This window comes from Myxocyprinus asiaticus, chromosome 15 (assembly GCF_019703515.2).
Source record: "Myxocyprinus asiaticus isolate MX2 ecotype Aquarium Trade chromosome 15, UBuf_Myxa_2, whole genome shotgun sequence".
Taxonomy (NCBI): Eukaryota; Metazoa; Chordata; class Actinopteri; order Cypriniformes; family Catostomidae; genus Myxocyprinus; species Myxocyprinus asiaticus.
The window spans coordinates 31,606,868-31,620,342 of NC_059358.1; the positions used below are offsets into that span (position 1 = coordinate 31,606,868).

The 13,475-nt window shown below is 37.1% G+C and overlaps 1 protein-coding gene across 1 annotated transcript in view; it reads right to left on the reverse strand.

Annotated features, from left to right (window-relative positions):
• Positions 1–12,316, reverse strand: part of LOC127453055 (histone deacetylase 9-B-like) — a 32,558-nt gene extending 20,242 nt beyond the window's left edge. Inside the window, exons 1-2 of the mRNA XM_051719064.1 lie at positions 12,051–12,316; positions 553–794 (exon numbers count right to left, since the gene is read on the reverse strand). Coding sequence (XP_051575024.1) covers positions 553–794; positions 12,051–12,156 — 348 coding nt within the window. The 5' untranslated portion in view covers positions 12,157–12,316. The remainder of the gene's footprint in view (positions 1–552; positions 795–12,050) is intronic.
• Between the last annotated feature and the right edge of the window lie 1,159 nt (positions 12,317–13,475).

A 13,475-nucleotide genomic window follows, 5' to 3' on the forward strand; every position in this document is an offset into this window, starting at 1 on the left:
CAAAAATAAATGTTTTGACCTGATATCAAAGGTCTTACTAGAAAAGAAGAAATTATGATCTAACGTGAATTTTCTTGATAAAAAAAATATGATCGTGCCTGGTAACATGTGCATGTAAAATGGCTAGAAATAGCATTTTAGCCTAACGTAAAGCTGACAATTTACACAAAGTTTATTTCTATTTCTTCTGCTCCAAACTTCAAACTTACTTCTCTGTCTGCTGGTATGAATGTAAAACATCATAAGAAAGTGTTTCACCGCTGTTCAAATGCACTTTGGATCGCATCATTTATATGTATAAATGTTTTCAATCTGAAAGGACTAAATATTAAATGAAACAAATGACAATAAAATGCAAAGTAATCTCTTCAGTAATCAAAATACTTTTTGAATGTAACTGTATTCTAAATACCAATGATTTAAATTGTAACTGTAGTGGAATACAGTTACTAATATTTTTTATTTTAAATATGTATTCCCATTACTTGTATTTAATTACTCCCCAACCCTGTATATATATATATAATTATATTATAACTTAATGTATTTTACCTTTAGGTGCTCCTGTATCTGGGCCTGGTGCTGGCGGACAAGGTTCTCGTGCTGTTTCTGGAACTCACTGATGAGCAGCTGTTTCTGAATTTGCTGTTGTTTCTGAATGAGGAGCAGCTCTTGTTGAAGCTGTCTTTCCCACATACTAGGGTCTGCAGTAGAACCCTGCATCCTAATGTCCGTACGCAGGTCCAATGGGGAGCCCGGATCAAGAGCCAAAGGAACCTCTGGCTTAATGTCCACTAAGTAACAAGAGAGTAAGAATACAAAGATTTAGTATGAAAGTCTTCATTATGTTTTTAAAGGTGTATTATTGTTAATCATTTACAGATATTTGAATGATCAGATATGCATATACATGGTAACATATTTAGTCGTATTGACAAATAACTGTGGCCTAGACTTGTGGTTCTTTACTGGTTTTGCTATATGAGCTAGATTTTGCACTGAGCAGATAGTGGTGTGACCAAACACTACCAAAATTGTTTAGCTTTCAAAGGTAACAAAAATGTCTTAAAATCAAATATGAAATTCATTAATATTGCCCAACAATATGCTAGATTATTACATGAGACAGGTTAAATATGAGAAGTGACAATTTGGTAAAACCATAAACAACAGCATCGATTTGCCAGCCTAACACATGGAACAATCACTGGGCCAAATATTGTATTAGTATATAGCCACATTGCCAAGTGATGAATTTGCACCAAAATATAAAGTTTCAAGTGACATTCAACAACAAAAGATTTGGGAAGTATTTTCTCCTCCTACATAAGTAAAGGAAAATTTAATACAAGTTAAGCTCAATCGACAGCATTTGTGGAATAATGTTGATTACCACAAAAAATTATTTCAACTCGTCTCTCCTTTTCTTTTAAAAAAAAAGAAGCAAAAATCGAGGTTAGAGTGAGGCAATTACAATGGAAGTGAAAGGGGTTTAAAGGAAAAAATGTGAAACTTATAATTTTATAAAGCACTTACATTAATTCCTCTGTTAAAACTTGTGTCTTATTTAGCTGTAAATATGTTTAAATCATCATTTTTATGTTAATTTATGGTTTACAGTTTACAGTGTTACATCGTCATGACAATGTAATTGGCTATAACTTTACACAGCAAAGGTTAGTAAGAGATTTTACCACACTAAAATCGTGTTAAATTTATTGTTTACGTCTTGTGGCTATGCTTTTGAAACACTGTGTATTTTAATGTTTACTAATTGGCCCCATTCACATCCATTGTAAGTGCCTCACTGGAACCCACATTTTTGCTATTTTCAAAGAAAAGGAGGTAATCAACATTATGCAATGCTGTTGATTGAGCTTAACTTGTATTGAACCCAGAATATTCCTATAACTATGCATGATTATATGGTTAGCTGCATTTTATTACTTGAATTTACTATTATTATTTTCCCTGTTGTCCTCATCATTTGAGAATCATTGTTCTTGTAGTCCTTGTACAGACACAATCCCATTAAAATGGCAAAACTGGGGGCCTGGGTAGCTCAGCGAGTATTGATGCTGACTGCCTCCCCTGGAGTTGCGAGTTCGAATCCAGGGTGTGCTGAGTGACTCCAGCCAGGTCTCCTAAGCAACCAAATTGGCCCGGTTGCTAGGGAGGGTAGAGTCACGTTGGGTTAACCTCCTCGTGGTCGCTATAATGTGTGGTTCTCGCTCTCAGTGGGGCGTGCGGTGAGTTGTGCATGGATGCCGTGGAGAATAGCGCGAAGCCTCCACATGCGCTATGTCTCCGCGGTAACGCACTCAACAAGCCACGTGATAAGATGCGCAGATTGGCAGTCTCAGACGCAGAGGCAACTGAGATTCATTCTCCGTCACCCGGATTGAGGCGAGTCACTACACCACCACGAGGACTTAGAGCGCATTGGGAAATGGGCATTGCAAATTGGGGAGGAAAGGGGAGAAAATAAATGGCAAAACTACATATAGATTAAAGGACTTGTTTCCAAGAGTAAAGCACATAAAAAATGTGTCCTAATTTTTCTCTTCATGCCATGCTGAACTGATCGCTCCTCTCCCTAACTACATCTCAAAGTCATCAAAAGTTTCTGTCTCAGTATGGCACCATAGGAGCCTCTGTGTTTGTCTGATATGTAGAGTAGAAACAGCAAAGCAACTTTAATGTTGCAAAAGCATATCTACATTAAAATTCCAGCAAGTCCTCTATTCCATATGCAATTGCGAAGGTTTTTGCTAGCCAGTGGGTTCAACTGACCCATCTGGTCTGTATGGAGACTGCAGTACCGCAGTCTGTTTTTCCAGATAGATGTGATGTTTGTGTTCCTGCTTTTTATTCCCCCATCATCCTCCCTCATCACACCTTCACCATTATGGAAAATTGCTGCTGTATTCTTCAAGCTGTGCCTTATTACAAGTAAAATACTGGGTACAAAAGCAGATGACATCCCCAAGGCCACAAGAACTTTATATTACCAAGCAGACTGTGAAAATCAAATGCAAGCCTGGTTGATAGTCCCTCACAAAAGGGACGAGTGGATATGTTCCTCATTACAGACTTTGACACCTCTACACGTCTGCATGCACAGCGATTGTCAATTACCGAGAGATGGGCTTTGGAAAGTGTCATTGTTTGCGTGAGATAAAGGCAGGGTTGTGGATAAAAAATGGAAATATACAAGCTTAACAGTCATTGTATCCACTTGTAACTGCATACAGAGCAACTGAACAAGATATACTCCCGGTCCAATGAATATTATGTTTCAGGTTTAGAAAAAGTCATACAGGGTTTGTTACACAATTGAGGACGATGTAAATCTTCCACATTGAAAATAACTCTCTACAATGAGAGTTGTACTGCGTAAGCAAATGCCTGGAAACATGACTGAGTCAAATGTGTTTTCCTCTTAGTTAAGATGACAGATGAGTTAGCGAATTGCTTTGCTAAGGTTTTCAGATACTGAAGTCTTTGTGGAAGAGTCTGAGCAGATTATTATAATGCTGCCCTGCTTTTAGATAGATAATATGAAGGTAAATTTGTGCCTAAAAATTGCAGGGCAGAGTAAGATTTGTGAAAGTGTAAATCGAATTGCAAGCATTTTATTTCTTCATTTTTTTTTTTTTTTGCATGCACACAGAACGTTTTGTAAAGGTGTAATTCAAGTTGCAAGTGTAAGAAAAAAAGATTCACAATATTTTAATGCTTTGTATAAGTGTATTTTACCGTTTTGACACTGTTTTTGTGCCTAAATTTGGCCAAAAACATTCACTCAGCAATATGCAAGCAATGAAAGAGTGTCATGAACAGCTAAATGTATTAACTACATAGAATCAGTCTGTATGTGTAAAAACAAACTATTGCAAAAGTGTAAATGACTTGTGTTTGTGGCAAAAATATTTTCCAGAAATAATCAGATATGCATTGTTAACATGAATTGTTAACAATATACTGTACATTGTACAAACCATAAAAATACTATAAATCTATTTTTCTTACTCTTGCAACTTGATTTACACCTTTACAAAACTTTCTGTGCAAATGAAAAAAAGCATGTTATGCTTTCAAATGAATTAACACTTTCACAAATCTTACTAATCTTTTTGGCATAAAATTATCTTGATTAGATAGATAATGTAGATAGACAGACAAAATGACACAACCTGTTCAATGCTTACACTGAGGCAAAGCCTTTAAACCATTAACCCTATCTATAAAACAGTGTCTCTTAAGCCCACAAAATTCCCATAATGAGTTGCCATAGCGAGGCACTTAGTGTGACACGCAGCAATTCACACTTAATTGTGAAGCATTTCTGCGCTTGTTTGGTTGAACATTATGTTCTTCACCATCATCAAAAATGGCTGTATGCGCAACTGATGATTAAAAATAGCAACATAAAAGCAAGTGGTGCAATCTTAGGCTACGACAAAACCCACACTCAATCCACCACCCAAACTGGCTGCCATGGCAACGCCGGTGACATCATAATGACTCCTTCTCCTGCAGATATTGAGCTGTGCTGTGTGGTGTCTCCTCACTGAGAGCACCCATGGATGTTATATCATCCCTTATATAAGTCTGAAACATATACACACACACACACATCCAGATGCAAACACACTCCTTCTGTCGGCACTCACAGACGCTGGCTATGCCTGTCAGCTCTATTTGAGGTTGAAGCAATCATTTGAAGCCAACTTCTGGGTGTTTAGCAAAATTTCACCTTGTTTCCTTTTTTTTTTTTTTTTTCTTTTTTTTTCATGACGACTCTTCTTGGAAGGGAGCCGGTTTTGAAGTGACAGCAGCAGCTCTCTGTAGTTAGGCAAACAGATGACCCTAAGCATCCCCGAATGATGGGGGGAATATTAATTCTGACTTGAGTCACCACTTTACAAAGAGCAGCATGTGTTCTTACAGAACTCATAGAGTCAGCCAATGAACTTCAACAATGAGTCACAGGCTTTGGGCTCACTGCCCTAATGGAGCTAAAAATAGCCTCAGAAACACCTGCTGGCTTGGAGCATTTGCCACTGTAATATCTCATTTATCTTATGTTTTCCTGCTCGCCCTCCCCACTGCCATCATTAAAAAGATACACTTTCATCCAGCAAATCAACTGAGCTCTCTGCAAAGAACCCTCAGGTCAAGCCACTCACACCTTTCTACTCATCAAGGCTATCTACTCCAGTAGGTGGTTTGGATAGTGAGACTGACCAGGTTAGAGTCAATGGCTCTCTGGCTCACATCCACACCTTAACCCTATTTCATACTTTGACATCATTGTGACACAAAACTCATTTCTGGATATGGAGGCTTTTAAGTAATCAACTGTCAATCAGTAAACTTGTGTTAGATGTATTAGATCCTATGACGTCATGGTTTTTAAATAGATTTGGTCTATTGTGCTTTCACAATCCATTGTTGAGTTAATGGAACAACAGGCTAGATCCCCACGTGTGATGCTATGGAACCTCAATGACATTTTTTTTTTTTTTTTTTGTCAGTCCCGTCACTCTCTTTTAATTACGTTAACGTGACACTTGTTGAGACCGTAGTACGATGCAGTCCATTTTTGCATCATATGACATCAGCATTAAATCACATTATGAGAAAATACAAGCTCACACCTAATGTTTTGGCCTCAAGCCTTCTTGAGGATATTGTGCATAATGACGCCAAGATGAGCTGTTGATGTAATACAAATGCCAGCTGAGCCAAAAAGAGAATCTCAAACCAGCAGTAACTAGGCTAAATATAACTGCATTTCTGAGCACACTCTTAATATAGGAGATGTGTGAAAGACTGTCAAACATGTGGAGCCATCTGGTAATTTTAAGTCGGGAAAAATAAGAGCACCCTGACAAATTTATGTAAGCTATTGGGCTGCTCACCCCCACCCTTAACTCCCTACCACACAACACCACCTCAAACACCATGTATTTCATGCACCATTTATGCAGGTTTTATCAGTATTTACTGTATATAGACTAATTGCTCAACATTTCAATCAATCAGCCATTTTTCCTACCAGGTCTCTATATAAACACGTTACTATACCAATATTTTTGCATGGCTTGTTGCATAAAAAAGTTTCCAGGTGAAATTAACACTACAGGCGCTTTTACTTTTATTTCCTTTAACAAATCACGAGTAAAAGGGCAGATTATCAGTTTTTTTAAATTTTCACCGTTTCCTCACACAATCCTACCGTAATAAAAACTTTGACAAGAGCATAACTTGAGAGGTGATATATTTTGATGTTTGCATTACAAATTTACTATATTTAAAGTATAAGCTTGTTTGAGCATGATCAAGTTGTGCACTAGCTCATCTAGTAGAGTGTTGCACTTGCAATACAAAAGACTGGGGTACAAGTCCAGAAGAAGAGCATGCTAGTGAACATGTAAGCCAAAAGTGTCATAGAAGTGCCATAAAACTACATGGTTGCTTCAGCAATTGTGTTTTTCATTTCATATTTGCTTTTAATGAGAATATCGGTTAGATTTATGCTTAAATGGGAGGTAGGTGTTGTTCATTTAATTCTGGATAGAGCATTAACCTTAAAAACAATATGTTTGGGAGAACATTTAACTCTCTTTTAGCGCCACAAAGTGGACACTTATTGCAATACGTGTGTAATGATTCACAAAATGTCATTTTGCAAAAATTTGGCCACAGTTACATCATTTTTTAAGAGGTCAGACTGGTTTGATTAATGTAAATGCAGTGTTTGCATTGCCAAATTTAAATAAGAGTAGCTATTAAAACTAGTCTAATTACATAGTCTTTAGGAAACTTAATGGTGAAAATATAATGAAATCATTGGAATATTCACATAGTTGCTTAATTTGATCTCACCATTAAAATCATCGAAAATTGACTGTGAATATTCAACATATCCACCAGCCCTTGGTTTTATGCACCTTCTTAGCAAACTGTGTTCTTAGTCTATATGGTTTCACTTATCAGAACCTCGACTGAAGAGAATTGTTGTGCAGATTTTGCACTGCAAATCAGTAAACACAAGATGACTGAAAGCAACCTGCTTTATTTTTAGCAGCGAGGGTTGACAAGCATCCTCCCCTGTGCCCAAACGGTTACCCTTCTCCAGGGCCAGCCACAGGGGATATGGTGACTCATCTGCTATACTACATTTCCCATAATCCCTCGAGCAATGCATCTCTCATAGACTGATGCTACTCCTTGTCTCTGATTACAAAGATGACCAAAGTCTTTATTGGAAACAATTTCAATGACTCATCCAATGATTTGCAAACTTTTCTATAAAACATGTATTTATGGTTAGGTCACTTGAAATGTGCGTGATGTATAGAGCTGCAAAATAACCACGTGGCCCTAAATTAGCCTTTTAACATTTAAATTGAGTTATATTTTTTAACTTATGTTGTCGCTTACAGTCTTTATGTTTAATGGGGCATGGTTGTTTCTTAGCATAAACAGAATGATGCTTTTTTGGCTGCATATGCTGCGGTGACTGAGTGCTCATTACAGCTGATGTTATTCTGGGCTGCAGGCGTGTCTAAAGCAGGAAACGCTGCTGTATTTTTAAGTGGCAGTTTATTGCTCACTGCAAAAACAGTACATGGGGAATCCAGATTACACTCACACTTACTGATAAGGAGCCAGTCATTCTGTAATATCGACAAAGGTGTAAGTAGATTTTAGGGGTGTTGCTGCAAAACAGTGTGAAATTGTGATGGAAAAAATAAAAATACATGTAAATCAGTTTTTTTTTTTATTATTATTATCATCATTTTATTTTATTTTTTTATTTTTTTTATAGTAACACTTTATAATAAGGTTGTACGCATTAATATTAGTTAACACAATAGTTATGAACTAGCAATGAACAGTACTTTTACAGCATTTGTCAGTAGGTTAATGTTAATTTATACATAGGCTAAACATTTTTTACATTAAAAGTTAACATAAATAACTCATTATGAATAATATGAACTAACAATACATAATATTTACAAATTAACATTAACCAAGATTAATAAATGTTGTAAATGATAAATAAATGATAATTGTTAGTTCATGTCCTAATGAATTTAATCATTTTAATGTAAAGGTCCTTATTGCAAAGTGTTACCAAAAAAAGATTTGGTAAACATTTACACATTATTGATTGATATGAAGATCTAACCTTTGAAAATTGCTAATATTTTACAAGCATTAAAACGAGCCTTTTTTCCAGCCTAGTTTAAGAAGTGTATTCATAGCCTTGACATTAAACATTAGATTCGTTCCACTTATTTTGTTGCCAAAGAACAGTCCCCAGACAGTTTCAGCTCAACAAAGGGTTAAATATTCTCTACTTCATACACATGATCTCTTATCACATTATTTGCTCATAACTTCCATATTCATAATCTAAAGCTCATAATAAAAGAGCCTGGGGCCATTCCATGAAAAGCAACAAAATACAGCAACAAGATAGTACAAGAACCATCATTTATTTTATTAAAAAACATGTCAAATACAGCAAAATGCAAGGACCACAAACTGCACTGATGTTAATTGTATTTATAGGGATTTTTTAGTCTGTGAACATAAATGTTTAGCATGTGTATCACAAATGTCTCCTTATTAGTCCCTGCATGTCCTTAAACCTGAGACATTGTGTATTTTCTTTATATTGTCAGACCAGACAAGTCAGACATTTTTGTATTGTGATGCTGAGTTTAGAAATGTTATGCTCAAAATGGTAAGGTTAATGAGATTATTTTTATCACCTGTTCATTCAATACTTTTTGCTCATTTAATACAAATGTTTGTTTGAAGACTGTCTTCAATGGCTTTAACACTGACTATTACTGCACAATAGCACAATGATACACATCTTCAAATGGCAGCATTGTCTGGCTTGACTCTGATCATATTTTTTCAACAAAGCTTTGATTCAAAGAAATGATTCCTTGAGCTCAGGTAGTGTTGTGACACCAGTTACAGATTACAACATGCTCAAGTCTGCACTCTTAAGAAATACTTATCCTGACCTGTTTGCCTCAGCTAACACAACATATTAACTGTAGTTCATAGCACAGTCAAAAGATCACAGTCAATGTTGTGAGAACTATTTCAGATGAGCAGAATCCTCCATGCTCAGAATTTTGCAGCAGTGCTATTTCCGTCAAGCAAAACGGCAGAAATTGAACGTGAAAGAAGAAACATTTTTAATATGTGCACTCTCATTAACAATAACAGATGTGAAACCAGACCACTTATCATATGACAGCAAATGACAAAACCCTGTTAATAACTGTTCCAGTGTATGGTTATAATAAGAGTGTGTGGAAATGGTGTGATAGCAGAGCGCCACGTTGGCTAATCTTAGCACTCTAATGCTATAAGCTGAAAATAACATACTAAGAATAGCTGACCCACAGAGCGAGCAACAGGCCTGCCTGTCTGCCTGCCTTGCTCACTCAGATGGCTGTTGTTTAACCACATACTTCTGTATAATGCCATGCATGCCTATATGGGGCTTTCACTAGACAAATGAACATTAACTGAATCACTCGGTATCAGGGCGAAGGAGATTCATGCATGTTCCTAGGACACTACGTGAGATACTGTGCTGAATGGAGCGTCCTACTGCCCTGGATGATTGGACATAGCCCTATAACAGGTTGCTCCAGTCTGCTGAGACTTATTGAAGGAGACAGCTCAGTCTTTTTCCCGTCTTTGTGTGCAGTAGCTGTACAAATGAGGGCTAGAACTATATTTAGAAGGGCAGGATTGCGTTATGCCAACCTGGTCTCATATATCTTAATTTTTGGTGAAATAAACACTAGAAGCACTATAACAACAATGACTTTTATTCCCTTTCACACAAATCACAAATAAAACATCAGATTATTCATTTATAAATATCTACTTTTCAACCTGTCCTTCACACAATGCTATCTTATGACATCAAAACACTTTTACTATAGTGCATGACTTGTGTGATACATTTTAACACTTGAATTGCATAACCAACTTAATTTACAAGCTTGTTTACAGGTGCACTCAGTAATTTTTCCCTTATTTTAAAAGTTTTACTTATAAAGAAATGAATTGTTATTTAAAAAAATAAAATAAAAAAATGAATAAATCCATAACCAGTAACATGAGATGAACACTCTAGTCATCTCAGCAACCTTATAAAAACTGTTTTAATCTACATGAAGAGGGTCCCCTCATGGGGGCTGCCATGTTAGAATCACATGACCAGCTGAATACTACTCAATTAATCTCAGCAACCACCCTGTTATTGTTAATCCTGGCTGAATGAATAGTGAATTTCTAAAATGGCATTGGTCACTAAAAACTTTTGCATTTAAATGATGCTGCATCCGCACCCCTAGGTATCACTGTAAGTCCAAGATGACACATTCAAAAAAATACTGAGTGCACCTTTAAATGCAATGAAACTGCACGGTAGATCAACTTATAGAGTGCTGCACTTGTGAAGCAAAGGACTGGGATATGAGTCCTAAAGCACACAAGTCGACACATAAACCAAAAGTGTCATTTAATCACCACAAAATGACATGGTTGCTTCAGCGATTGCTTTTTTCTTGTCACATTTGCTTTTATTAGCTAGGTTTAGGTTCAGTTTAAGGTTAGGGAGGTAGGTTTTGTTGATTTAAAACTCGATAGAGAATTAACTTTAAAAATCGTACCTGTTTTTAATCTCAAATGTGCTTATTTTGACACTAACGGTTTGGTTTAGGTTTAGGGTAGGGAGGTAGGGTTCATTTATCTAAAATTTGAAAGAGCAATAACCTTAAAAACCTCATCTGTTTGGGAGAAAATGTAACTTGCTTTTTGCGCAACACAGTGGGCATTTCACATCGTAAGTGCTATGATACATATAAGGAACCACGTAATATACAGTTGTTCTGCAAAAATGTTGCTATAGTCACGTAAATTTCATGAGATCAGGCTGCATTGTGCCATATACTTTATGTAGTTGCTTTGTGTGTGTTTGTGTGCTAATTTAAGAGTGCTGATAGAGTAAAAAAAAATTTAGCAAACTTTCAGTTATGTCGCAATGAAGCTAAAATCTATGCAGACGATCTGCTGCGCTTCAGCAATGATAAGGCATTTTAGTGCAAGAGAGAAAATTCAAAGATGAAGCAATCTTCTCCACCCTTTTTTCAAGAATTGAAATGACTCCCAAATGTCTTCTTTTTATACACCCACTTCCTTCCCCCCCCCACCCCCCCCCCATCCCTCCTCACCCCTGACAGAGCAAAAAAAGAAACTTTCATATCATGGATTTCCCAGAACATCACGTTCTAGCAATGCTAAACCAGTCAGAGGTTGTTACAGCAGCTTTTTGGCACCAACCGCAAGTCAGAAACAACAGTACAGTGCAAAAAAGTGAGCCATGATCAGAATTTAGACAATAAAGCAAACACATCCTCTCTCTCCTTGATGTCAGCTGCGAGCATTCGGCAAAATGTCAGGTCAAAAATAGAATGCTTCATTGTCTTTTGCAAATATCAAAAGGAACGTGTCTTTCATGTTGACAAAATATTTCTGTCTCCCTGAATTAAAGGCTAAAGACGCATAACATCCTGTGCACACCAGAGTCTACGGTCTTCGTTCTGTTTTTATGTCCATTATAACCTTTGCTACTTTACTGTTGGCAGCCTTGCCGAAATGACGTCTATGACAGAATAATTACAAGTACCTCAAGCCACCCTTTGTTAGTTTAGTGATTTAATGTTAAACTTACCAATAGACATCCACAGAATGCCACTCTCTTTGAAACTTTCCCAACAGAGACACATCCACAACAAAAACTACAGCATATAGTTCACACAGCAGAGTGGGTCACCTACAACCTTAGAATGCAAATGCACTGATGCACTTGATCTGGCAGCTCTGCAACCAATAAAACTCTCATGATGGTGCTGTCACAAGTTTAGGATGAGATCCTTCTTATAATGATACAGAAAGCAAAGGAAAACAAACAAGAGATAAAGAAGAGTCACCTGAGTTGTTGACGTTGTGCATGTCGTGAAGGGTCAGAGGCAGCCAGTGTTTGCTGATGCCGTCTGCTGAGAAACAAGAGTCGGCCTCGTAAATGGTCTGGAGCATTAGTACTTCAGTTAACAGCACATCGCCTGGCAGCCCTGCTCTTCCTGTATTGCTGTCAGCTTGTCCCCTCCTCTTCTCTCTCAGTCTCTCTCTCTCTGTTTGTCTCTCTCTCCCTCTCTCTCCCTCTCTCTCTCTTTCTTTCTCAAGAGACCAGGAACATTCGCCCCTGCCTCTTCCTCCTCCTCCTCCGCCTCCTCTTTGTAAGCGACACTCGTGGAGTGACAGAGCTCTCCCTCGCTAAAACTAAAAGCTTCACTCCTCTGCTCTTTTCCTCTCTTCTGTTCACTTCTTCTCCAGTCAACACCTAAGTGGCTCTGAGAATCAGCAGGAGAGTCTCTCACACTCTCTGAGCTCTGCCTTCCTCTTGTCCTGACAAAACTGCTTGTTATTTTCTCTCCGATGTGTCAGATTCACTGTTTTCCATCCTCCCTCTCACAAACAGTTTTTTTTTTTTTTTTTTTACTCCAAGGTGCCTGGGATCTTCTCTCTGGCTGAGGAGCTGTACCTTCTGCCTACTTTTCTGTTTCTCTCCTTCTCTTTTCCGTCAGGTTCCTCATTGCTGAAAGGAGGAGGAGGTTGATTTGCATGTAAATCAACAAGAGTGTGGCCCACAGGTGACAGAAATAGAACAATGGCCGGCTCTGGCTATAAATAGGTCAGGCACAGTGCGGGGATTGGAGCAGCATTGATGCGTTTAAAAATATCTCTCCAAACACAGCTGTGGCCCTCATCTACAGCCAGAAGGCATGTCTATCTTTTAGTATACTGTCATTATTTATCTCTTTTTTTATTTCTCTGTTTCTCTTTTCTTGTCTCTCTCTCTATATGTCTTTCTTTAAGTCAACATGGAATCAACATTGACCCTGTTTACTTTCAATAAGGGATAGTTCACCCACAAATGAAAAATCTGTGGTCATTTACCAGTACTCAGCCTCATGTCATTCCAAACCAGTATGACTTTCTTTATTCCTTGAAACACAAAAGCAGAATGCCTTAGTCTCCATTAAATTTCATTGTATGGAAGAAAAATATTATTTTTGCCCTCATAATGAATTCCTCTAGTGGCATATTTACTTGTTATAAGTTAATGTTTATTGATTTTTCTTTTCTTTTTTTTTTTCTTTTTTTTTTTTTTGCCATAGTGAAAATACAGTAAATGGTATAGTGATTAAACACCTATATATTTTTGATAAAAACTCTGATTAAATTTATGGGTAAGAGGTAAATAATTCTCAATCCAGTTCTATTGTCATATTGAAAATTAGTGTTAATTGATTGATTAAATGTAAGTATTTGACATAAAAGGATGACACTGAAAA